The following is a 26,937-nucleotide window of genomic DNA, read 5'->3' as shown; positions in this document are numbered from 1 at the left end:
AACCTAGAAAGTGAGCCCATAGCACTTCCATAGCTGTCACTCACTTCAATTTATCACAATCTCACAATGTTTTATTATAATCGATGAACCTCTCTAAACTGCAATTATAATATCTTATTTGCATTGTGTCTACGTGTGCCATTTAGCATTGAGTGAATTCTGACTGTCTCATGCTGAATGCATAAGACTTGGCAGCCCCATATCTATTTATATATGTCCTTGTTAATATCTTAATATATTATTATATCTTACATTAACCATTTGCAAACAAGCATTGTCTGACTCGGCTCCTCCCAACCGCAGGCGCAGGTTTACAAGCCATTTTTTCCCCTGTGTTTTTCAGTCAATTTCTTGCCTTCCCCCCCCTTATGAACAACAAATTTCAACAAAGCATCCATAAACAACACAAACATAGGCATTTTGAGTTTCTGCTGGCGAGTCCTTTATAGAAAAATCATGTCCTGCCCTCCAGATGCATTTTGCACCACAGCAATGGCGTCATGTGCAAACAACCTGTTTTTAGATTAAAAATTACCTTTTTTATTTATTTATTATTTTTATTTTTTTGCAGAAACAGGCTTCCATACCAAAATAATGTTTGAAAACAAGAACATAATAACAGTCTATAAAAGCAATATTTCAATACAATTTTATATTAGTTAGTCAGGACACCAGCCCAATATATTTCTCATCATTTTAAGTGCATACGAGTTATACATAATCAGATCAATACACACTCTACATACATTACAATGCAAACTTTTCTGCATAGAAGATAGGCAGAAAAATATTCTACTGAATTAAAGATGTTGGCTGCTCTGACTTTACAATAAATAGTGTACTTTTAGTTTATCCATGTTACATATATGAGTAGCGTATATCTAAGAACAGTGGAAAAAATGTGGCCTACGTCAACTTTATAAAAGCATTCCGGCCAATAAGCTGTCTACATCATCCTTTGTTTTTCCTCTTATGTACATACAGTGGATGCTTGCTAAAATGACATACATCATTTCCTTTAATGATGATGATGATGATTGCTTTAAACTCATACTTCCTTATAATTCCACTCAAATAGCATATATTCACTCACTTTTCTCATCAAACGTGCATTTTTCAACAATGCAAGAAAAATGACTGACCTCAAGGCCTCTGGAAAAAATAAAATAAAACAAGGTCTCAGAAAGAATTCTGGGATGTCAAACTCATAAAGACTTGCGCTAAACTGACTCATAGTAATAAACGAGATCTTTAGACTACCTGCTGCCAGCATCTGGTTTTGTACTACATGCACATTGTGTGAGTGTGGGTGTGTGTGTGTTCTTCTGGTAATAAAATGAGTGTCAGACTGGGATGGCACAATGTTAGAGTGAGGAGGAGACTAAGAAGTGCAAAGACTGTCCAGCTGTTCAGGGTTTAAGTACTTCACCACTTCCTTGATCCCGTCTTCACAGCTCCTAATCTTACTCAAGTCTTTCTGCTTGTCCTCTTCTTCTTTGAACTTTCTCCAAGTGTCTGTGCAAACATAAAAAGGAAAGGATAATCCAAACTGGGAAAAATAAAGTTGCATACATAAGTTTTACAGCAAAGGTTTCATAGCGAAGCAATGGCATAAATGCATTAGGCTTTTTGAAAGTTGCATTTGAATTGTATGGAAGCTAGTTTATGCCATAGGATCAAAACAAAAACAAAAAAGACTCTATTCACAATTCTGAGCTTTTATCCCACAATTCTGAGAAAATTGCTATAAAATATAAGATATAAAGTCGGAACTGTGAGATATAAACTCGCAATTGTGAGAAAAATAAATAGTTAAGTCATAATTATCAGTTTTATTCTGTGGCAGAAAAAAAAACAGAAATGCGAGATATAAATTCAGAAATTCGAGGAAAAATATTTCAGAAGTCTCATATAAAACAGTTGTAATGATCTTTTTTATTTTTTTATCCTAGATGGGAAACGGATGTCCATAGCATTGCATCTCTATACATAAAAAAGTGATTTCTGCGAATACTGTAATGCATATGACAAAAACCATATGGATTGCTTTAGCGTGCCGTGTCAAACAGGCCTAAGTCTGAAAGACAGCCAATGCACACAAAATGCATTAAAAGTGACTTGCTGAAATACTTAGACAGAACATTTGTAAAAAGGAAATCAAAAACCTTTCTTTAATTTTCATGTTAGACATGTTCAATTTCCTTTGGTCTCCTTCACCTTCTCATATTTCCTGGCAGCTGTAAATGCTCTAAGCTCAAATATTTAGTTTCGTCCCTAGACTGTGTTTTTAGGGCTGTTTAAATCATACTGTAGGTTGACATATAAGGAGAGGAATACGTTTAACTTTTACTCGCCAAAAAAAAACAACTAAATTTTAACTATCAAAATACACAGTTGAATGTTTAAATATGTGGTACTGTGTATTGTATGACATTCTGTGTCTCATAAAGCAATAATTCTAAACTAATGCAAAACTAATTTGGTGAAATGAAAAGAGTTAAACATACCCTCATCTAACGTAGTCAGCAAAATGTAATTTTCCGGATGGTCTATGAGGTCTTTCTTCTGAACGTCACCTGTCTCCATCAGATGCAAAACACCTGCAAGGGTTAGAAGACAATTTTGAGGTAAAAAACAAGACAAAAAAACAAGGTAAAACTTTACAATAAGGTTGCATTTGTTAATGTTACTTAATGCATTAATTAGCATTAACAATGAGAATTACATTTGTTACGGTATTTATTAATGTTTATTCTTATTAGTTAATAGTTAATAAAAAACCAACTGTTCATTGTTAGTTTCATAATATTAACAGATGCAACTTTTGATTTTAAACAACGATTAAGAAATGTTGAAATTAACATTAACTATGATTCAGAAATGCTTCAGAAGTATTTTTCACTGTTGTATGTTGATTCATTAATACATTTTAACAAAAAGAACCATATTATTACTTTAACATTACAAAAAAAAAAAACATTCCAGTGCTATAATACACAACCTTATCTTGCAGCTGAGAACCAGCAAAGATTTATAAAACTGATTTATAAAATCTTGGTCAGTGATTAAGAATTTGGATGTAATCTGGTAAAGTGAAAGAATCTTTTCTTCTATTTTCAGCCTAATCGATAGGTTGTTCCAGGACTGATAAAAATGGTGTGTTTAATACTATAAGTCTGAAATAGTCTGGAATGACTGCACAAAAGTAACATAACCCGTTGATGCTCAATATTATAACTTGTTTGAATCACCTTCAACCGTTTTCCAGACTTGCACCTCTACTTCCGTGGCTCCTTGTCTCTCAATGGCAATCATCCGTACTTTATCTTCTGACTGAGCAGCTGATGGGGGTTCAACTTTATACACCAAGAGACTGTTATTGTCTTGAGCAAGGTAACACTCCGTCCTGTTGCTCTCTGCTTTGAGCTCTGGAAACCAAGTTGAAAGAAACACGCTGATAAACCATGAAGTTTAAATCATAGCAAATATAATATCACTCATATGCCTACCTGGACAAATCTTACAGCATTTCCCCTCTATTTTTATGGGATGTTGGCATGGATACTGGTTAGGACACGTGATGCGCCTGCATTCTTGAAAGCCGTCCCTGCAGGTGCACAGGATGCACTCCAAGACCTTCCCCAGCACCGGGTGCCACACGTCGCCATGAGAATACGTCTTGCCACTGTACACACAAGCTTAGACAAAGTCAGAAACCCTACATTACTTTGACAGGATGTGACTTCATTGGATTTTGACGAGCAATTCTTAATATTTGGAATCAGTGGTGCATTACAGTTTACCTCTCTGATGTTTGCGCTGTAGAAGAATTTTAACAGTAGTTTCAGAAGCTCCTTTGAGGTGTAGGGTCTGTAGGTTGAGGCCTCGGGGAGACCCCCGCAGTGTCGACGGCGTGGCCCTAACTGAGCGACCTCTGACCTGTTCCGCAGCACACTGATCCACAGAATGCCTCTTGTGTTTCAGGACATATAAAAACAAATGTTGTAACTCTGAACTAATATATTGAGTAGCATGAATAAAACAATAAAACAACCCTGAAAAACCTGACATACTAAGTAATTAAAAAAACTCAAAACAAAATGCTCTAGTTGAGCATTGTATATACATCAGGCTTTAATGGCTCATATAGCATGATATAGCAGAATATGAACACTCATACTCAAAATAAGCAGAAAATATGCAATTTGTTGCAGCTGATGATATTTACTTGACCAAAAAGTTCGATGAAATTCTGATAAAGTAACAGACTATTTAAAAAATGCTTATAAATATCAGTTGTCACTATGTGTTCCACTAATATGTCTTACTAAGATGATTTATTGTTATACCTGCTTAGTTTTATGAGCAAAGCTCTGTAGTGTTTACTGTGGGGGTCAAAACATATAATGTAATGCAATACAAAAATGATTGAAAGATTGTATAAATAAATGTTCCTCAAAAGCCTGATGTACATTTAAAAAAAGAATAATTTATGGCTAATAAGTAAAGTTGCTACAGTCCAGTAAATGTTCCTCATTAAATATAGAAAGCAGCAGTAGAAAATTCACAGAAAAAGATGGTGCCACCTCAAAGACTTTTTACTTGTACTTTCTAAAAAAACAAGTCTAGTTTTGATCATTTGAATAATTTAGAGATATCTGATACAGTGTTAAAGAGTACAGTGAGTGCCCTGAAATTTAAAATACATACAACTCCTCTGTTCAGTTGTTGTCCTCCATCCTCAGATGATGCAGAATTGATATCAATTGCATTTTCTGTTCATGCAAAAGAGACAATGTTATTTAATCACCACAATCAGGGGTGAAATTAAAACATGAATGCAGCTTGTAACATCCAATTTCAAAATTAACAGCATTTACATCTAAAATACTCTAAATTGCACATACAGTATATTCTCACCTTTGCACAGTAAGCAGCAAGTATCCGAGACTGACACTGGTGAGGAGCATGTAATGGGCTGACAGGTTTTCAATGCACAGAATATATTTCCATTCTGTAATAGAAAAGAATGAGATTTAAAAAAATATTAAGAATCGTAAATGGACAAAATTATTAAAATCAGCACCTCAACATCAGTGCCTGACAACATGGGGGAAAGTAAGGATAAATGACTTTTTTTAAAACTGATATAAAATCAGGCCAGTAAATGTCTCTGTAACATATGAAACTGTGGAAGGAGACGTAACTTTTTTACATTATGCATGGTTTTATAGATCCTAAAACCAAACATTTCTTTAAGAAGACATTATTATATATATATATGTGTGTGTGTGTGTGTGTGTGTGTGTGTGCGTGTCTATGAAACTATATAACTATATATTATGTTTTATTGAGCATTATATTTACGTTTCATTTTAAAAAGCATAGCCTTTTATCCAAAACAACTTACACTGTATTGAATGTATACATGGAACCCTTTAGTTTGGCATTGCTAGCGCTTCCCTCTACTGTTTGAGCTACAGAAATACTGTATTTACATCTGCTCTCCAATGTTGTCTTACAAAACACTTTATTATAAAGGATTTTAAACTGTTTGAGGTTAGATCCCTATGTTCAATGATGTACTGTGCTGACAGCAACAATAATGATTACAAAAAATATATGAATAAATACTTACAGAGCAAGTACACATGACACACTGGTTCGACTGACGGGATGGGAAAAGCTCATGGTTGGCAAATGTTTCCCCTGTTTGATAAGTGCTTCCATTATACCTACAGGTTTTAATGGGTGCCCGCAGACCAGCAGGAGTTCTGTGCTCATCTGTGATTATGAGAATAGCCATCAGACATTTCAAATAAGAACGTATTAGAATCATTCTTATCAATTTATGTACATAAACAATGGGACCTGGAAAAGCGTGATGTTTTACCTGTACAACGAGGGCAACACTGCTGTGAGTTAGTCACTGGATTTTCACATCGCAGAACAGGGCATTTGATGCTGTTGCATTTCACATGACCAGACTATATGTACACCCACATGAAAGTAGACAGAAACATTAACATATTACACATAGTATGTGGATCTGACATGTGCATGCGCCTACATGCATGCATAGCTGACTGTATAGGAAAATTGCAACATTAAATCCTATGTGAATTCATGATCACCTGTAGAAAACAAACAAACAGACAAAAAAACAATGCATATGAAAACTTAAAAAAGTAATTTTTTTATACTTGGAAGTTGGATACGTACCTCTGTGCAAGTACAGCGCATGCAGAACATGAATCCAAAGGGCTCCAAATAGGGGTGCCAGCTATCTCCTGGTCTGTATGTCTTCTCTTTAAAAGTGCAGAAAACACCTGACACTGTATGCAACACAAACATAATCATTTGATTTTCAAGAACAGCATTAATTATAAATGCTTTTTTCCTATACATATAACAGAGATGACAGTTTTAGTTTATTTAGCCATTTTTCTCAAAGTCACTAAAAGAGGGCACCTTTTAAACGTTAAACTGTTGTTTACTACAAAAACAGGGTCTCTTACTAACGAAGCTAACAAAATATAAGATCCTCATAGGATGATGATGCAATTATGACAATGTATATATGTTAAGTATTAAATTGTGCATCATTTTTAGGGGGAGTTATGATTATAACATTTCAATTGGAGACACTTTTTTTTTTTTTTTTTTGACTTTTTAATAAAATGTTATGTTCACTGAATCCTACAAATATAATGAGAGAGACTAATTACAACATTATTTGCAAACATGGCTGGGGAGACCAAAAAGGCATCCTTATGGAGAAAAAGGACGAAAAAATAAATAAATAAAATAATTCTACTGGGTTTTGTTGTTGTCTTATTAACATGAACTATAATAATAATATCGTTGTTTGCACATATTAATGAAGGACATAATAAGACACCTTTTCACGCAATGACAATCATTTTAATGACTTTGAAACACTGAAAGCGCAGTTATAAATGAACTTGTATTATATAACTTCATCACACAGCATTTTCAATACAGTCGTATCGCTGGCAGAATGATGCCCATTTACCAATAAAAGATTCTTTGATGGAGTCACTTACCTTTTCCTGGTCGTATTGCCTCCGTTTCACCCTGAACGAAGCATCGCATTGTGACCAAAATGAAAAGATGTTTCAAGTAGGTCATTCTTTTCTTCATATTCCAGGAAACTGTGGACATGCAGGATTTGTCTTCTCAAACTTCTCCGCACTTTATAACTACGACGGTCTGTGGGAGTTTCTGCAGCGCTTCTAGCTTTTTATCTAAAGCGCCTCCTACAGGAAAAGCAACATGCTCGTTGTGCTGTACAAACATTATTTTAGAAACATTACCAAAAAACAAAACAAAAAAAAAAAAAAAAGAAGAAGAAAAAGAAAAGAAATAATCAGTTATGGAATATGTGAATTGATTCAAGCTCATCAAATCTGATATTATTCTGATACATGTTTTATTTAGAAAAATGTTTTATATAAAAAGTAATTTAAAAAAAAATTGTGTGTAATATTGACAGTAGTTAAAAAAATACTCTTGAGTTACTGCTGCATGGTATCAGTATATGTATTTAAGCACATGAAATTTTATATGCTGATATATGTATATTTAATAAGAGCTATTATATGTAATAAAAAAGCTTTTATGTAATAAAATTGATGATGTAAAAAATTATGTAATTATTTTCTGGAGCAGTTTACACATTGTTGTAGTTAGTCCTATTCTAAATATATTAACATGTTAATTGATGTTGGAGTTAAAATCATTTTTTGAAAAAAAAAAAAAATATATATATATATATATATATATATATATATATATATATATGGTAACACTTTACAATAAGGTTCATTAGTTAACATTAGTTAACAACATTAGTAAACATGAACTAAGAATGAACAATACTTCTACAACATTTATTAATCGTAGTTAATGTTAATTTCATGCATTATTAAAATCACAAGTTGTGTTTGTTAACATTAGTTAATGCACTGTGAACTAACATGAATAAACAACGAACAACTGTATTTTCAATAACTAACATTAACAAAGATTAATAAATAGTGTAATGAATGCATTGTTCATTGTTTGTTCATGTTAGTTAATACATTAACTAATGTTAACAAATGACACCTTATTGTAAAGTGTTACCATATATATATATATATATAGTTTTCATTGTTATTGTTTTTTTTCACATTTCAAAACTTAAAGTTAAAATAAACCATAATGCTAAAATATTTCAGGTAAAAATTGTGTATTTTTTAAGGTATACTTTTGTAATGTTTTTCCCATGCTGACCAAAAAACATCACATATTTAATTGTGTCAAAACACTCAAAAGTTGACCCAACAGCCTAACTGTTGTCACATACACACACACACACACACACACACACACACACACACATATATATATATATATATATAAGATAAAATGATTTTAAAAATCATTTGGATGGATGGATGGATGGATGAACAATTTCGATGTGAAAAGGTCTTTGAAGCAATCCCTCAGGGAATATACTGTTAATTTCAGAGAATAATGTGAGGTAAAACACATGCCCTTCTAGATATATAAGCTCTCAGCACATGATGAGAATGAATTTATTGTAAACTCAATATATCTGACAGCAATGACATATACTGTTTATTTGTAATCAACACAAAGATCACACAATTTGTCACCATCTCTCCAATATCTTAATAGTGTTTTATTGCAAACTAAAACTAACTCGTTCATGAAAAAGCAGTAAGTAAAGCACCTGTTAATTTAGATTACATATTATCTCAGTCTCAATCTGTGCTGCCTGTTCCACTCTTTTCAGATAAGCCGTCCTGTACTTCCTTTTCATGTCCTTCAGTAGCGCCAGTGCTTCCTCGTATTCTCTCTTACAAATACTATTCCCTCCTTCGAGTACATCATCTGGATAGAGAACACATAAAAGTGCATTTAATATCATTCTATGAGCAATGATTTGTTTAATATCAGAAATATCTATTCATATTAGTTTGAATAGTAATTTGGAGTTGTTCCTAGATGACATATCCACAATCAGTCTATTGATGTTAATGCATGCAGCGCAGTCCTACACACTAGCAATCTGTTAAGTGTTGAAATAATAGAGGAACAGCTGCAGAGCCAAATAGAGCATTTCAAAGTAAACAGTGCTGAACAATCATTATAACATCTCTGCAGTGTGCTTGTTAGTTGACCTGTAAAACATGCTAGTTTGTGCTAGTTGATGAAGTTTATTTGCTGCTCAGTTGGAAAATATTTCCTGCTGGAATAGCATCACTAGGCTTGACTTGCTTAATTACACTGGATTCCATCACGGTTTTGTCATTTTAATAAATAAGTGACTACGTATATATATTTCAAAGCCTGCCATAAAATGACAAAGGAAGTATCTGTTACCTAATGGAACCTTGCTTATTGTTTTCGCCTCCTTTATTTGGGCGAGAAGCTCCTCAACTTTTTCTCCCTTCGACTTCTTTGGTCCCAAAGGAGGCAAATTTTGAATCTGTGAAACGAATGTTTCTATCATGTTATTGATTACAGATGTTGGGTTTTCATGCTGAATGCACTGTATATAAATGATGAATGACCTTTTTCTCTCTTTCGGTGTACGGCTTCTGAGGAAGGTCCAGATTTGCTTTAGAATCTCTATACACAAGCAGGTTCTTGAGCATGTGCTCCAAAACACTAACGGCTTGTTGAATTCCTGCGTCGAGAGAAATCAATGACAACACGAACAAACAAACGGCACTGATTCAAACAAAGCAAGAGGTCAACAACAACGTTCAGGAAAATTCCTACCAGAAAACTCAGGCATTTCTGGCTCAGATGTGTCATCAAGTAAGATTTCATAACCAATTAGTTTTTCTGGACAGGCTTTGCCGCCTTTTTCCAGTTCGGTTTCCTTTGAATTATCTGGATCTTCTTGGTATTCAGAATCATTTAAGCCATTAATCTGGAAAATTAAATAAAACAAAAAAGTCTTCTAACATACATATCATACAAGTGTAGACTTCTAGTTTCTAGGTGCAATAAAATTACCTCTGTCACAAAGAACGGCTCTGCATTTTGATTCGCCTCTAATAATATGTCTGCACTTGTCAAGTCAAAATGCTCCTGGCCTATGGCAATGTCTTCCTCATCGTCAGTGGTTGTTTGAGACGAGAAGCCAAATACATGAGTTAACCCATACTCTAAGGGTAGAGGATTATCTTGTCCAGTACATTTCTTGGAGAAGAGCGTTTCTGTAGCATGTCGATTTGCCGTGATCGAAGGAAATTTTGGTATGTTGGGAAGTGTGGTTTTCATCTGAAAGTTTAAGTAGAAGGTAAATTGCTTCTGAAAGGATTTATTTTAAAAATATTAAGTGCTAAATCCAAACTTGTGCATTTGTGACACCTTTCTTTTAGGGAGTATAATATGTCGCTTAATGAGATCAGTTGTTTTTTTGCGTGTTATCTTAATGCCCAGCTTGTCTTGAAGAAAACAGGTCAGCATTGGTGGATCGCCTGTGTTGAAAAACAAAAAAGATGTGCAGTTTTTGTCAGATTTAGTTGATTTAATGCACTAACAATGAGCTTGCCTGAGGATGTGTGAGCTTACCACTTCTCTGTGTTGTCAAGGGGTTTGAGTGAATAACAAGCTCATTGAGCTTTGGAAACAATGCCACGGGCAACAATGCCTCTTCCTCAGCTATCTAGAGGAAAGAAGTGGCAAATAGCTCTGCTGTCAATGACTTCATTCGGCTGTCTATGTTTGTAGCAAATCAAATGCTTTTTAACCGCCAGAAGGCAATACACAGACCTCATTGTTGGCCAAATTCAGATGATGAAGTTCTGGAAAAGGTAGATGGAGACCCAGAGCACATCCATCTTCCCTTCTCTGATAGTATTGTGAGGCACCAGAATGCATTTCGAGACTTGTCCTTACTTTGTCCTCCTATTTGAGATGCAAATTAGATTGTAAAAAGCTGATAAATTGAAGATGGAAAAAAAATATATATGGACATATGTAAACAGAAGAATAACAAATAAGAGACCAGATCCTACTTTCAATGTTTTTTCTGGTTTTTGCTGGCTCATTATGATTTCAGAGTCTATCTGGCAGAGAAAGTAAATGAATGGACATGCAGTATAAACATTTTTGTTTCCAACCTAAAATTGTTCTTATTTTTAAAATTAAATATACTAACACTTCATCCTCTTGTCAGTCACTGTGCCCACATTCTGTCCGATGCTCTGTGGCATAATGCCTGTCTGGGCATCTGGTAATGTTGCCATCTGTTCTAAGAATGGGACTCCTGAGATGTAATTTCCTTGTAAATTGAGATGACGAAGTCTAAATGCACAAAAAAGTTAAATAAGAAAAATAGAATGGAAGAATCACTTATGCAGTTTCTTAAAATGTGAGCTTACATTGCCTGTTTGCATTTTCCTCATTTATTAGTTTATAATTTAAGTAATTTAATTGACAAATTTCTATAAACAAAACCAGGCCATTTAATTACTACACATCCATATTTACAACACTTGGGCTACAGCACTGTTTTGTTTAAAATTCTAAAAGAACATTTTGTGGCTGTGCCTCAAGAGGGCAGTCTATACCAAGAAGAATGAAAAAATGAAACTTGATAGACTACCTAATGTTATACATGACTGATCGTAATGACTGCACATTTTGTGCAGAAAACTAAAATTTACATACAGACATACATAAGATGTTTATGACAAAGATTCCATTTAAGCACCTGTAAGCCACATGTAATTCAGGACTAGTGAGATAATCTATCTTGTTAAATGTGACTTTTATGTTATATGACTGAAATTCATTTAAACATTCCATAAATGCCAGAGAGAACTATTCCTCTATAAAAAGCTTGCTTACCTCTTTAAGTTAGCAAGGCTCATAAACACTCCCGGAGAAGATAATTTGTTGTCATCAAGCATCAGTACCTCCAGCGTTTGAAATAGCGAGACACTTTGTTCTGTGCTGTTGAAAAAGAAAAGATTATATATGATACAGACACTGAAAACTACAGTGAATGGATTCTACGTTTTGCCTTGTGAAGGAACTACAGTAGTAAGCAATTACTTTTCTCCAGGGCAGGTACAAGGTCCAGCCATATTGAGTGGAAGCATCTGCAGCTGGTTTCCAGTCAGATGGAGCACCTTCAGATGTGGTAACAGGCCTAAATTTAATATACTTTCTCCTGTTAAGTTATTGAAGGATAAATCCAACACCTGAAACAAATGAATAATGTCAAGCTTCTTTGATCATCACAATATTCTAAGTGACATCTGCTTAAAGCCTTCAAGGTTGAAATACGATCACAGCCCAGTATTCAAGCAAACTCACCTCCAGTTTCTGAAAGTCTTCAGCATGAATTTCCAAATCATGGAGACTGTTCAGTGACAGATCCAGTTCCCTCAGTGCAGGAAACCTGGCAAAGGGTTCTAGAAGCAAAATATATAAGAATATATTTTGTATGCAAACAATTTCACACTAGAAATGTCAAAAATATATATACAAAATGTAAATAATGTAAAACGTACAAAATATTACCTAAAGTTAAATGGTTATCTGAGGCATTTATGTATGCAATGTTATCAAACTGTTCCAAACCCTCAAGTTTGACCTGTTTAAAAAAAGAAAAATCCTTCTGTGATGTATTAATAGCAAATGTGTTTTTTAATTATTACATTTAATTAACTGATTTATTAATTCATTTTCATTTATTTACAGAAACAGATTAAAATAAGTAATTATGTTGTAGAAACCTATAAGATTGGTGGTTTAAAATATATCAAATATGGCTACCTTGATAAATACTTGATTTGTTTTGTTTTGTTGTTTTTCTTATTTTAAAACATCTTGAGGCCTTCTGTTGAGAACCACTGGGTTAATCTAACAAACTAATTTTAAACATACGGTTTAATACGAGGTATTTGATACGGAGCTTACCGTTTGCAAACGCTGGCCACTGATGTTAACAGAACAGAGGTCGGAGGGCTTATCCACACAATGCAACGTAAGCTGAAGTATTGTGGAAGTGTTTGTGTGAATGTTCAATACAGAATGTTAAAAGAGAAATTTTTAAACAAATGAATGAATTAATGTACAAATTTAATGAGCATTCTTACAAAAAGTTGAGCATCTAAAGTGTTGCTAGCATTCTCTGGTCGTCTCGTTTCATGTTTTCCAGAGTGCACTTCAAAATGTAATCCTGAAATGTTTTTCCTTTTTGATGTCCTCTCTTCCAAAGTATTTCTGTTTGCTACAAGCCAGTGTCCAGCCCCTTAAAAATAAATAATATTACAGTGGACTGTTTAATAATTATAGCTTTATTTATTTTAAATGTTAAGAGTCATGTTTTCCACAATAGTCAGTAAGACTGTTTTAAGAAATTAACACTTTCATTCAGCAAGGACACATTCAATTAATTAAGTGATGTTAAATCTTTTATTTCAAATTAATATAATACTGCTAGAATACTGAAAAATGTAGTATAATGATGAAACAAAAATAATTAAGCAGCACAACTATTTTCAACATTGATACTAATAAGAAATGTTTCTTGACAACCAAATCAGCGTATTAGAAGAATTTCTATGATCATGCGACTTTGTCACCACAGGAATAAAAATCACCTTCGTTTCTTGGATGAAAATATGATCTTATTGGGAAACAGTTTGAAGGGTAGCTTTGTCCATTGTCCAATTTGTAAATCCCCAGTCCTGTCATTTCTTTCAGGGATCCGTTACCTCCTAGACAACATTAAGTTGTGAGCAATAACACACGCACACACAAAAAAAAAAAAAAAAACACACACACACAAAAACCATACCAAATAAACCGTTAACCACAAACGTTAAGTTAAAGTAGTATTTTAGTAACTCTAGAAAAGTAACTTACATTAACTTGGAACCACTGAGCCTCTTCTATTATGCACTCTGTCTCGATTTTTTTTTTTTTTTTTTTACAAACAAGACGTGTCTGTCTTACATGGTATCCTAGCAACCGTAGTTACGCGATACGGTAAATGTCGTACTTATACCATGTTTACTGATTCTTTTGAGATTTTAACTCAATGAGTACAATTTGAAAAATGATAAATTAATTTTAAAAAAGTTACAGTTGAATTAATACAAGTGAATGAAATAGGTTTGCAGTGTCCGTTAGTTCCGAACTACATTTCCCACAATGCACTGAATTAGTTTCCGCTTTCGTCTTTCTCATCTGTCTGGTCTGCAGTGGAGGAAGCTTGAGACGGAGAGCTGCATCAGACAGTACTTTACATTTAAACGGAATATTACACGTTATATGGAACGCGAGGTGATTGTATGTATATTCAGTTTTTGCCTTAATATTTTAAATTAAAAAATATATTATTGGCGTCGTATCATTTGATTACGTTTGTCTATACCGTGTGGGATCAGGACGTTTAAGTCTTTTTAATGAGTTTAAATGGTTTATATTTTATATTATTTTATATTTATTATTAAATAACAGCAGGGACAGTGTTTTCTGAAGACGTCTCAAAGAAGTGTCTAGATATCTGTGCATGAAAATGCCTCAAGTTCAAAGTCCACTGCATTTCATGTCATACAGAGTACCATACGTTTACCTACTTGCTTTTTTAGGAATGATTGACAGCATGGCGTCAAAAAGCTACTCAGAAGCCCAGCACGCCCTGCCTGCACGAACAGCATTATTCCAGCAGAAGGATGGTAAAACATACAGGATTCCTGCTCTAATCTACATCAGTGATGGTCAGACTTTCCTTGCCTTTGCTGAAGAGCGCAGCACTCCACGTGACCGTGATGCAAAAGTGTTGGTGATGAAGAGAGGATCACTGCAAAATGGATCCCTTCAAGTAAGTTCCTTTTTTTCTTTGTGTATTATTATTTATCAATATATCTGTAGTTTAAAAGATATCCTATAGTTTAAAAGTCTGTGCTCAGTAGTATTTATTTTAAGAAGTTAATACTCCTATTCACCAAGGATCCATTAAATTGTTCAAAAGTGACAGAAAATACTTTTTTATTTCAAATAATTGTTGTTCTTTTGAACTTTTTATTCCTCACTGAAAACAATTGATCAGTATTTCCACAAAAACATTGAGCAGCACAACTGCTTTCAACATAGTTCAACAGTTTTTAAATAAGAATTATATTTCATTATGTTACTGATTTTACTGTATTTTTGATCAGATAAATGCAGCCTTGGTTAGCATAGAAACTTCAAAAACATTTAAAAAAATCGTACTGACCATAAACGTTTTAACAATGGTGTATAATTCAACATTTATACACAATTGAATTACTTGTCATTGTTTTCAGTGGTCTCCTGCTCAAACACTCTCTTCTGCTCATTTGCCGGATCATCGCACCATGAATCCTTGTCCAGTCTATGAGAGGAAATCCAAAACCATCTATCTGTTCTTTATCTGCATATTGGGCAATACCACAGAGTATCACCAGATTGCTACGGGTAGAAACCAAGCTCGGTTGTGTTACGTCACTAGTACAGACTATGGCCAAACCTGGAGCAAGTTAACAGATTTAACAAATAGTGTTATTGGAGATGAGATCTGCAACTGGGCTACTTTTGCTGTTGGACCAGGACATGGTATTCAGATGAAAAGTGGAAGACTAATCATTCCAGCTTATGTTTATTACATACATTGTAGATGTTTTCCTTTTCATTTTCCACTCATAGTGTGGCCTCATGCTTTATCGTTCTATAGTGATGACTGTGGTGTCACCTGGCAGATGGGAGGAAAAATCCCAATGAAATCCTGCGAATGTGAGATGGCTGAGATCATAGACCATGCTGATAGGAGTCATTTGTACTGCAACGCCCGTAGTACACGTGGCCACAGAGTGGAGGCTTTAAGTGAAAGCAGCGGGGCAGCTTTTGACAAACCTCATGTTGCTCAGAAACTTGTGGAGCCCCATCATGGATGCCAGGGTAGCGTGTTGAGCTTCCCTGTGCCTGAGCCATCAGATGAAGAGGAGAAGAGCCCAAATGATTGCTTGACACAGTCAGACACAAAAACATGGTTACTCTATTCCCATCCAACTAATAAAAAGAAAAGGAAGGATCTTGGAGTTTACTTGAATAAATCACCCTTGAAAACTTCTAGCTGGGGCCTACCGTGGATCATCCATATGGGTCCCAGTGGATATTCGGATCTGACACAGTGTGAGGAGCGATTTGCCTGCCTCATGGAGTGTGGAGAGAAAAGTGAGATTGAGGAAATAGCCTTTGTTGAATTTAAACTCAGCGATTTATTGTGCACTTGAAATGATAAAAGTACTTCCTGTGGAAAGTTTTACAGGAATAGTTCCTGTAAAGTTTTACAGAAAAATTGTTCATCCTCAGGCCTTCCGAGTTATAAATTATGAGTTTGTTTCTTCATCTGAACAGATTTGGAGGAATTTAGCATTATATCAACTTGTTCACCAATGGATCCCTCAGTGAATGGGTGCCGTCAGAATGAGAGTTCAAACAGCTGATTAAAAATGTCACAATAATTCAAAAGTAATCTACACAATTCCAGTCCATCAATTAATATCTTGTAACATGAAAAGCTGTGTTTGTAATAAACAAATCCTTCATTATGATGTTTTTAACTTTAAACCATTGAATCAGCCCTCATAAGAGAAATGCACTTGCACCGTTTACAAGTTAGAACAGTTCTGAATAATTATTTAATAAATATTTCATCAGCTGTTTAGACGCTCATTCTGACGGCACCCATTGACTGCAGAGGATCCATTGGTGAAAAATGTATGTAATGCTAATTTTTTCCAAATCTGTCACAATGAAGAAACAAGCTCATCTACATCTTGAGTGCGAGGGTGAGTAAATTTTCTGTAGATTTGATTTTTGTGTGAACTAGTCCTTTAACGTTTGCTTCTGGGTTAGATTTGCTTCTTTCTGCTGGATACTGTAAAAAAAAATTAAAAAAAAACAATTGAAATCATGTAACTGTTGACTTAATAAATGAATGTGATTAATTAAATCATGACTGTGTTGGTACTGGCTTGATACATGTAAGGTATGCTTTACCTTGTAGTTATGTATTTATTATCAGCAAATGCCTATTATATGCTTGTTGACCTTTATTATAGGACTGCATGATGGACACTACTCATTTAAATGTCATATAGACTGCTGGTGTCATTAAAATGTATGGTATGATTAAGTTTAGTCTGGTTATCCTTTTAATCTAAATTTACTGATTGTGTTGCGTGGATATAATCGACAGCCAAATAATACTATATTATTATTATTATTATTAAGTGTGTCTTTTGGCCTTTTCATGACGTCACAGTGGACAGAATTAATGAAGTACAGTATTTTCACTGATAAAGACCTATAATATATAGTATTTTTATTACATCGATAAGGTCGCAGTGGATATAATATTTCAATTATTTTAAATTGTTCCCCATCTTGTGCATAATTCAGCATAATTTCAGGATTTGAACTCTAAAAGGAATTATCCCATTTTTATCACTTGTATCTTCTGTTTTGTTTGTCAGTAGGGGGCGATCTTGAATGGTCAGCCATGTAACCATGAAAAGTGAACAAATCATTTAAAAACTGGATATTTGTAGAAATAGCATTTTAATAACATAACTTCAACCCTTATAGACATTGATATAAAAATAGAAAGGCAGCTATTTCGTGGAATGAGCCATAAGCTGTAACTAAAAACAGGTGTTACATCTGGCCTATTAATTGCTGTCGCAGCAAAACAAGAGTCCGCGTGTGTGGAGTTTAGTTTGTGGTAGTCGGTGGTAAAGTAGCCTGCAGCGCACTTTAACTTTTGGAGCAGAAAAGAACACTTTTGTAAGTATAAACTTGCGTCGCACGCTCAGGCTGCTGTAAATCACGTATAATGCACGATTTAATGTAACGTAAATAACATTTTAAGAGGCAGCTACAGTCTCTAAAACAACACGAACAGCAGCTCAGGTTTTGCTAAAGGTTAACAAAGCGGCAGCCATCGAACCGTCACTTTCGCTCATGCTATCATTTACTTGTATAGCCCTGATCTGTTGTGCATGTGCTTCGTGCTGTGGTTTCCATTGGAACTATGCTTGTAATTTGATCAAAGTAAAGGAAATACACACTCTCCAACTCCAACAAACGCTCACATTGCGCAATTCAGTATCCCTGTTGTGGATACGGAAAGAATATAGGCAAAAGAAGGAAGGACAGGGTACAACAAAAATAATCGTTCCTTTATAATTAACTTAAACCCTCTATAGACTTCACCACTTGACTTGGCTTATATTGCTTAACCTTTCCTTGTGACTTCTTTTGGCTAATGATATAAATCTGCTTATTATATTTTCAGGATTTAACAATGGACAAAACACATCCAGGAAGCAGGCCCTTTCCAATAACAACATTATTCAAACAGGAACATCAGAAATCTGAAAAAATGCAGGTGACATACAGAATTCCAGCTCTCATCTATATCAGTGACAATAAAACGTTTCTTGCCTTTGCTGAAAAGCGGAAAACTGAAGATGACACTGATGCAGATGTCCTTGTGATGAGAAAAGGAATATGGAAGGATGGTGAAGTTGAGGTGAGTCTTTAACATTTAGTCACTATTGAACATTGTTAATCTGTTCCCTGGAAGTTAAAGGAATAGTTCACCCAAAAATAAAAAGTGATAAATTTATTCACTTGGCTCAGGCCATGTGAGATGTAGATGAGTTCAACAAAACTTTCTTTATCAAAACAGATTTGTAATCATTAGTGTTACATCACTTGCTCATTAATGGATCCTTTGCAGTGAATGGGTGCCGTCAGATTGAGAGTCTAAACAGCTATTAAAAACACAATAAAACCCACAAGTAATTCTCAGAGTCCACAGATATATTTGTCTAGAACTGATTTGGATTGTTATCTCTTATAAACACTTGAGAAAGTAATATTTTGAATAGAGGACTGGAGAAAATAATATTACGGATTACTTTTCACTACACAAGGCATTAATTGATAGACAGGAGTCCTGTAAATTACTTGTTTGTTACTGTGATGTTTTTATCAGCTATTTGAGCTCATTCTGACGGCACCTATTCACTGCAGGGGATCTGTTTGGTAAGCAACTGATTTAATGCTTTTCTGATAAAGAAACAAACTCATCTACATTTTGGATGGCCTGAGGGTAAGCACGTTTAGCAAATTTAATATTAAGCCTTTTTTCCTTATTTTTCCTTTTTGTTTTCAGTGGGATAGTAGTCATGAGTTGCTCACTTCGGCTTATCAACCAAACCGCCGCAGCATGAATCCATGTCCGGTCTATGAGAGAGAATCCAAGACCCTCTTTCTGTTTTTCATCACTGTTCCTGTTGGGGTCTCTGAACACAAACAAATACACACGAATAAGAATGAGGCACGACTTTGTTACATAACCAGTAAAGACACTGGCAAAACCTGGAGTGATATTACAGATCTGACGGCAGATGTGATCGGTGAGCAGGAGAAGCACTGGGCCACCTTTGCTGTCGGACCAGGACATGGTGTTCAAATGAAGAGCGGAAGACTGATTATCCCAGCATATGTGTATCCTTGCCACTCACTCAACTGTAAACCCACGTCATGTGCATTCACATTCTACAGTGATGATAAAGGAAGTACTTGGCATTTAGGAAAACGTGTGGATGGTGAATCTAATGAGTGTCAGATGGCTGAGATCATTGACGACAAAGGTAACGGTAAACTTTACTGCAATGCTCGAAGTATATCTGGCCACAGAGTCGAGGCTCTAAGCGAGAGTAATGGAGATGCTTTTGACAAGCCTTCATCTGCACGTAAGCTGACAGAGACCGGACATGGCTGCCAAGGAAGTGTGTTGAGTTTTGCCCCTGATCGAGCAAATGAAAAAACATGGCTACTCTATTGCCATCCAACCAATCCAAGCAAGAGAATGTGCCTTGCCGTCTACTTGAATAAATCCCCGTGGGATGCCTCAGGATGGGAGGACCGTAAATTGATAATCTACGATGGTCCAAGTGGATACTCAGATCTGGCTCACTGTGAAGATGGAAAACACTTTGCCTGTCTCATGGAATGTGGAGAGATAAAGGAGATTGAAGGGATAGCCTTTGTGCTTTTTAAACTCCGTGACATCATTTAGGCCAGGGATGCTAAATGAGACAGCAAAAGTCTACATTTTCTTTTTGTTTTTTAATTTTCTAAATTTAAAAAATGTAGCTACTTTAATAACAGGCTATTTTTAGACATAATAATAATATACATAATATTAATGAAAACATTAGGGGTGTAATGGTACCTCAGCTTTGAAGTCACAGTTTCAAACATTTTTGGTACAGCAGGGGGAGAAAACATACAATTGTTTTTTTTTGTTTTTTTTATAAACGGTGGTTTACTGAACAATTTGTGGAAAAAACTGATTTGTCAGAAACTGATGAATCATCATTTTGACAAGCATAGATTCACTATGGTATACACCTATAGGAAGAGGGAAAATTAAGAAACTGTCTGCCGTATAATTGACATGAAAACTTTTTTTATAAAGCTACAGTGAAAAAAAAAAAAGTTGTATTATCGTTGAATAATTTACATCCATTTGGAAAATTACCTACTTCTCAGTGGGTGGGATCATGCCCACCAGTAGCTTGCACTGCCCCAAACTTTTGATCAAAATACTTCCTGATGTATTACCGTCTAGTCAAAAATATGATTTATGCAAAATAGTTATGTGCCATTATTTCATTTTTATTGTAGATGTCAGTTTTTTTCTTTTGCAAAAATATATAACAGTTGCTTTCCTCCCTATCATGACAGTTCTTCCTCCAACCATGCTTTATTTATGCTTATTTGTTACAAACTTATTTGAAATAGTCCTTTAGTGCTTGAGTTGCATGTCAAGCCCCGTTTCATGGACAGCATATACCTGTTTACCTTCATCATACTCAAAGATTATATGAACAAACTTGTGAAATAAAAAGTGAATGCAGCTATGGCATGTCTCTGGTTGGTATCTTGCCATAGTTGAGCATCCATAAGGGCCACAGTGGACACTCACAACTGATACAAGTGTGGGTTTTTTGGTTCTTTGCAGCAGTGATATGTGCAAGTTTTATTTCAGATAAGTTTCTCGAACGTTACATCACCTCATGAAATCATTTTAGAAAAAAAAAAAACATAGGCAATTAGTATCTTGTTGCACGTTCTGCTGTATCACACCATTTTCACTTCTTTTCAGTATTATTTGAGTGCTCAATAAAGATAAGATATGTTTTTAAACATTTGCACAGGGCTGGGGATGGAGGGATGGAGACCATAATTCATTTTTGACATAAGAGATAAAGTTATCCCAGTGTTTATAATTCATGCACGTAACATGGCTCATAAATCATTAATAATTATTCTCTAATTATTCCAGATACTCCAAATATCACCAATACAAGCTCATGTCCTCAACTCCTTTTGTACTTAGTGATAAAATATTAGTGATAGCATCTGTCAGTGCTTTCCCCACCCAGTCCAGTAAACAGAATGGATCTGTCTGTATCTACTTACAGTTCAAATCAGCGGTAACTTGAAAAAATAACCTGACTTTTGCCAGATAAAGCAAGCTAATTGGAATGTAATAAATAACAGTTATATAAACACAATAAAACAAAAAAGCACGAAAAGCATATTTTGGTAACTGAACTAACAATGAACAATGCATTTATTACACTATTTATTAATCTTAGTTAATGTTAGTTAATGAAAATACAATTGTTCATTGTTTATTCATCTTAGTTCACAGTGCATTAACTAATGTTAACAAACACAACTTGTGATTTCAATAATGCATTAGTAAATGCTGAAATTAACATTAACTAAAATGAATAAATGCTGCAGAAGTATTGTTCATTCTTAGTTCATGTTTACTAATGTTGTTAACTAATGAACCTTATTGTAAAGAGTTACCCATATTTTTTATCCAACACAGCCCTTCAAGATTGTGTCGAACAGGAGATCTAATGCAAAATATCACTTTTGCATTGCTGTAAATTGGAGTGGCAAAAGAGAGGCAGAATATGTAAGAAATGCATTTGTATAATTTGCAACATCTTCTATATTCAGTAAAATGGAAGCTTAAGGACATTTTGATTTTAATTAATTTTAATAAAATGTTGGTGCTTATGCTTATGACACTGGTGCTACTTGTGTATGTGGTGTTGCCAATATTTCCATACAGTGGAGACAGTAACACCATAGACAAATTAGCACATTAATAAGATTATATTTATCAAAATTTAGATTAAAATGTGTAAAAAAAATAATAAAATTATAATATTGGGGACACCGTTTTTTTCTTAAAATATTATTTAAAAAAAATGTGTTTTTTTAACCAATTTAATAAAGGATGTATAATAATTATTGTGTATATTCACAGTATAACTGGTTTTATTTGTATTAAAAATGTTTTTTCCCCATTACATCCCAGGATAACTCTGATGTATGGTAGAAATATGCAGATTTTGTTAAACATTAAATCTCTCAAACTCAATTAAATATATATTTTAAAACAAAAATATAACTTAAAACAGTGCAAACATTTTTTCACCCTAGAATACAAATATGCAAACATTTTTGTATTTAACGATTTATTGGTATTTAACATTTAATTCACACACACAAAGAAAAAATACTTTATGCTCTCTTTTACTTTCATACTTTTACTTACGGGCTACAGTAAATAAAACAGACAAAAAATGTTTTTCACCCTGCAGGAAGTCTATTTAAAAAAATAATTAACATATGACCACATATTGATTCTTGCTTATCATCCTGCTCTTTAACATAGTAAATGTTTAACTTAGTTTAACTTTCAGAAATTTCCTGTGTTGATACAGGTTATTATAAATAAGGGATGCTCAGTATGTTTTGGTTACACCTGATGAGAAGAGGCTTGAGAGGTGGTGACGAACCTGCTGTAAGAATTATTTGTTGCTGCTGCAAGAAAAATCATTGCTGTGAGTATTGCTTCTTATGGGGAGAGTTGTTGACGAGGACAAAAAAAAAAAAAAAAAATCTAAATTCAATTTGTTAAATTTTAAGAATAATATGTTGTGTTCTTGTGATGTCAGTGTCACCTTAACAATAAAATAAAACATTCCGTCAGAACTTACAAAAACTGCTTATTGTAGCGCAACCTCTGAATAAAGGGGGTTGGCCAGCTATGAGTGCCACTAACAGTTTTTCCAATAAATTACAATGTATTTGTCCCAAATTGTTAACACTGATGTTTTTATTTTCATACAGCGTCAATAATTTTGCAGGTCGAAGTGCAAAACTTTATGTAACTTCTGTCTGTACAGTAATTATACTTATTGTCTTGTTTTGGACATGAGACCAAGTGATTCTTGTACTTTGTCCTGCATGTGCAGGCGTGCCCCTTGACGCTTTTTATTCTAGCTGTATAGTGCTTTTTGGCAAGGTTTTGATCATTTTTTGTAACCATTAGATTCTGCACACATGATCAGCAAGGAAAGTGTGGCTGCAGAAGTTGCACAACATAAAAATCATTATACGTTAATTGGTCTACTGGATTGTAAATCTGCCATTTTTATGTTTTTATTAGTCGGTAAAATTGGGATGCGTTGTACAGTCCTTTATTACAGGCCTGCCATTCTCACCAGGTGACAGTAAAAGCTGTAGGCTGCAGTGTAGGTTGAAGTCTCAATTTTGAGGTAGAAAAATTCTTATTATTTTACGATATTTATTAAGATTTAATTAAATTATCAAGGACAGAAACCATTAAGATTCCTCACTGAGGTATGCTAAACAAAAAAATAATGTCATACTTTTACTCATTTTTAAGAATTATATATAAAAAAAAAAAAAAATGGAATAAAGCGATATGTGATATTAATGTCATTTAAAAATGACTGATTTTATAAAATAAAATAAAATGGGATAACCCAACTATGACTTCAGAGGCTACTCCAATGTGCCATTTTTATTATTCTTTTTTCCTTCTTTTTCACATCAGTTCATACTCCACAATGACAAAGCAAAAACCAGAATTGTTCTAACTTTGCACATTAAAAAAATTAAATAACTGCATTGCATACTAGGATGTGTCTATTGTTGTTACTGATGCTGTTTAATCTATTTCCAGGGCTAAAATTTAAAAATGGGTAACACGACACCCTCAAAAAGCAAACCAGGTTGTCTGAAAGAAATAAACAAAACAGCAATATTCAAACAGGAACAGCCTCAAACCTGGTGTTGCTGTTGTAAAAGTCAGGTGTCATACAGAATTCCAGCTCTTGTCTATCTCAATGATGACCAAACCTTCCTTGCCTTTGCTGAAAAGAGAAAAACATTAAGTGACACAAATGCAGAAGTGTTTGTGATGAGAAGAGGAACACTGAAGAATGCCAAGATTCAAGAAATTGAGGTACAAAAAAAAAAAAAAGAAATATTATTCCTGTGTTTTCTTAACTTACATAGCCTGGCATGAACAGTCATGATGCTTTTTATTTCAGTGGGTCAGTGGTCATCAGCTGCTCTCTTCAGCTTGTCTACCAAACCACCGCAGCATGAATCCATGTCCGGTCTATGAGAGAGAATCCAAGACGCTCTTTCTGTTCTTTGTCTGTGTTCCCACTCGGGTCTCTGAATACGAACAAATACGCACAAACAAGAGCCAGGGACGACTATGTTACGTAACTAGTAAGGATGCTGGCCAAACCTGGAGCCAAACTGTAGACTTGACAGCAGATGTGATCGGTGAGCAGATGAAAGAATGGGCTCCGTTTGCTGTTGGTCCAGGACATGGTGTTCAAATGAAGAGCGGAAGACTGATTATCCCAGCATATGCTTATCGTTACACAGGCAAACCTGACTGCACATCATGCTGCTGCTTATCGTTTTGCTGTTTCAAGCCTTTTGCTTTAGCATTCTACAGCGATGATCAAGGAATCACATGGAAGATGGGAAACCAAATGAACGTTGAGTCGTGTGAGTGTCAGATGGCTGAGATCATTAATGAGGAAGGTAAGAGTTCTCTGTACTGCAATGCCCGAACCCGGCTTGGCTACAGAACAGAGGCTCTAAGCTACAACTATGGAGAGGATTTTGGCAAATTTTTATCCCCAAACAAGCTGATAGAGACCGGAAATGGATGCCAAGGGAGTGTGTTGAGTTTTCTAGAACAGAGTAGTCCTCCAAAGACATGGTTGCTCTATTCCCATCCGTCCAGTCCAAAAAATAGAGTAGATCTTGGTCTCTACTTGAATAAAACCCCACTGGATTCCTCAGGGTGGCCTAATGAACCTTTATTGATATTGCATCAGGGTCCCAGTGCGTACTCAGATCTAGTAGAGTATGAGCCTGGACGCTTTGCTTGTCTCATGGAGTGTGGGACAGAACATGAGAATGAAGAAATAGCCTTTGTGCGGTTCGAACTCCCTGAGTAAAAGCTGTAAATGTTCATTTTCCGTCAGTACCTGAAAATGAATGTATTTATCACAAATCTATATTTTCTTTGTTTTTGTTGCTGAAAACTTCTTCTGTAAATACTGATTTGGAAACTGGGATATATATGGAACCAAACATAATCATTGTGATTAGCATCATTATCAGCAATTTAGAAGGTTTGTATTAGTTCCTGAAAAGATCAAACTATTGCACATTAAATGCATATAAAGACAATTTGATTAATGTTCCTTTTTATTTCTGATTAACGCTGAACGTACCTGCTTTTGATGTATTTGTGGCAGTAAATTTTCAAATGTATAACATGAACATGGTGTCTCCTCATTTTTAAAAGTTTAATGATTATCAAAATCACATATAATGGGTTTCTCATGAAATTTGTGTTGTAGCCGACCACATCCAAAAAAGGACAGAGAAAAATCTTTTCCCACCCAAAGAAAGTGTAACAGAGAAAGAATTCATATGCACGCACGCACAACTTAAAAAAAATAAAAAATAAAAAACTCCACACAAGAAACCAGGAACATCCAGGAAACAATACAGGGAAGCCTTCAAACGATGACCAGCAAACACAAGTGCAATCCAAGCAGTTTATATACACACAGACAGACAAGCTAAAGGAGATAACAAGCATGGGAACCAGTGTTGCCAACTAGAGAAAGTTGTTAAAGGAAGGTCGATTTGTTGCTAAAAGTTGCTAAATAACATTATGATGTCATTGCGTGATGATGTCATTGCGTAATCACGACGCAAAATTGTGTCACATCACATTTCAATTAAAATATATATATATATGTGTGTGTGTGTGTGTGTGTGTGTGTGTATGTTAATTTAGATTTGTCTGTAAAATAATATGCATAATATAAAATTAAAATATAAATAACTGTATTTTTAAATACATTGAATTACTGAACACTTACACATTTTTGAATGATAACAATTTAAGTTTTTTAATAGCTAGCAAACTAGTAATACTACACATTCTCAAAAATGATGCTTTAAGCAGTGTATTAGCAGTTAGTATGCTACACTCTAAGAAAAGCCTGTAAGAATAGGGCACAATCTACTATGTTAATATGAAAGAATTTTCCGTATTTGTTTTTTACCTGCATTTTCAATTACACATTGTGTTTTCGGGTTACAGGGTTACAGTGGATAATGGATAATGTCCTGGAAAATTACTAGTATCTTTTCCATTTTTCTTACAGTGTACTAACTGATCAACAATTGCAGGTACAAGCTAGAAGCTTCTAACAAAGTGTATAATAAATGAACAATTATTCAATTATTATTATTATTAAATTGAACAACTGCAAATAGCGGCTAACTTAATTCACATGATGTCTGTACTGCTAGGCATCTTTGGTTTCCTCTTTTTGTGTAATTTGGATGGAAAATGTGTGCTTTTTTTGTCTTGTCAAAAGTTGCTAA

At 34.5% G+C, this 26,937-nt stretch overlaps 5 protein-coding genes across 9 annotated transcripts; 3 read left to right on the top strand and 2 right to left on the bottom strand.

The window, feature by feature from the left end:
- Positions 1-392: 392 nt before the first annotated feature.
- chrdl2 (chordin-like 2) lies at positions 393-7,236 on the bottom strand. Its single transcript, XM_058758385.1, has 11 exons — positions 7,068-7,236; positions 6,223-6,335; positions 5,894-5,987; positions 5,639-5,784; positions 4,921-5,014; positions 4,711-4,775; positions 3,804-3,972; positions 3,510-3,698; positions 3,252-3,428; positions 2,508-2,600; positions 393-1,515 (listed from the first exon to the last, which is right to left on the bottom strand). The coding sequence occupies exons 1-11, from the start codon at positions 7,183-7,185 to the stop codon at positions 1,382-1,384; spliced, it is 1,392 nt and encodes a 463-aa protein (XP_058614368.1). The 5' UTR covers positions 7,186-7,236; the 3' UTR covers positions 393-1,381.
- Positions 7,237-8,645: 1,409 nt separating this feature from the next.
- Positions 8,646-24,307, bottom strand: xrra1 (X-ray radiation resistance associated 1). Of its 4 annotated transcripts, none has more exons than XM_058758282.1 (18): positions 24,289-24,307; positions 13,662-13,778; positions 13,155-13,309; positions 12,976-13,047; positions 12,577-12,649; positions 12,370-12,467; positions 12,106-12,254; positions 11,899-12,003; positions 11,207-11,352; positions 11,064-11,110; positions 10,819-10,953; positions 10,618-10,711; positions 10,414-10,523; positions 10,057-10,323; positions 9,817-9,970; positions 9,606-9,721; positions 9,415-9,520; positions 8,646-8,922 (listed from the first exon to the last, which is right to left on the bottom strand). In XM_058758282.1, the coding sequence occupies exons 2-18, from the start codon at positions 13,753-13,755 to the stop codon at positions 8,765-8,767; spliced, it is 2,079 nt and encodes a 692-aa protein (XP_058614265.1). In that variant the 5' UTR covers positions 13,756-13,778; positions 24,289-24,307; the 3' UTR covers positions 8,646-8,764. The 4 variants fall into 4 exon arrangements, with proteins under 4 accessions (XP_058614265.1, XP_058614264.1, XP_058614266.1 ...); XM_058758281.1 differs by lacking the exon at positions 24,289-24,307 and adding an exon at positions 13,927-14,073; XM_058758283.1 differs by lacking the exons at positions 12,577-12,649; positions 12,976-13,047; positions 13,155-13,309; positions 24,289-24,307 and adding an exon at positions 13,927-14,073 and having other exon boundaries at positions 8,647-8,922.
- On the top strand, positions 14,211-17,233 carry neu3.1 (sialidase 3 (membrane sialidase), tandem duplicate 1). Its single transcript, XM_058758286.1, has 3 exons — positions 14,211-14,352; positions 14,655-14,887; positions 15,354-17,233. The coding sequence occupies exons 2-3, from the start codon at positions 14,657-14,659 to the stop codon at positions 16,317-16,319; spliced, it is 1,197 nt and encodes a 398-aa protein (XP_058614269.1). The 5' UTR covers positions 14,211-14,352; positions 14,655-14,656; the 3' UTR covers positions 16,320-17,233.
- On the top strand, positions 17,654-20,188 carry neu3.2 (sialidase 3 (membrane sialidase), tandem duplicate 2). Of its 2 annotated transcripts, none has more exons than XM_058758288.1 (3): positions 17,654-17,874; positions 18,386-18,622; positions 19,271-20,188. In XM_058758288.1, exons 2-3 carry the CDS (start codon positions 18,395-18,397, stop codon positions 20,177-20,179), a joined length of 1,137 nt encoding a protein of 378 aa, XP_058614271.1. In that variant the 5' UTR covers positions 17,654-17,874; positions 18,386-18,394; the 3' UTR covers positions 20,180-20,188. The 2 variants fall into 2 exon arrangements, with proteins under 2 accessions (XP_058614271.1, XP_058614272.1); XM_058758289.1 differs by lacking the exon at positions 17,654-17,874 and adding an exon at positions 17,889-18,247.
- LOC131528857 (sialidase-3-like) lies at positions 22,914-25,947 on the top strand. Its single transcript, XM_058758285.1, has 3 exons — positions 22,914-23,036; positions 24,185-24,466; positions 24,555-25,947. The coding sequence occupies exons 2-3, from the start codon at positions 24,200-24,202 to the stop codon at positions 25,485-25,487; spliced, it is 1,200 nt and encodes a 399-aa protein (XP_058614268.1). The 5' UTR covers positions 22,914-23,036; positions 24,185-24,199; the 3' UTR covers positions 25,488-25,947.
- Positions 25,948-26,937: the final 990 nt, after the last annotated feature.

Source organism: Onychostoma macrolepis, chromosome 21 (assembly GCF_012432095.1).
Source record: "Onychostoma macrolepis isolate SWU-2019 chromosome 21, ASM1243209v1, whole genome shotgun sequence".
Classification (NCBI taxonomy): Eukaryota; Metazoa; Chordata; class Actinopteri; order Cypriniformes; family Cyprinidae; genus Onychostoma; species Onychostoma macrolepis.
This window is presented reverse-complemented; position numbering and strand designations above follow the sequence as displayed.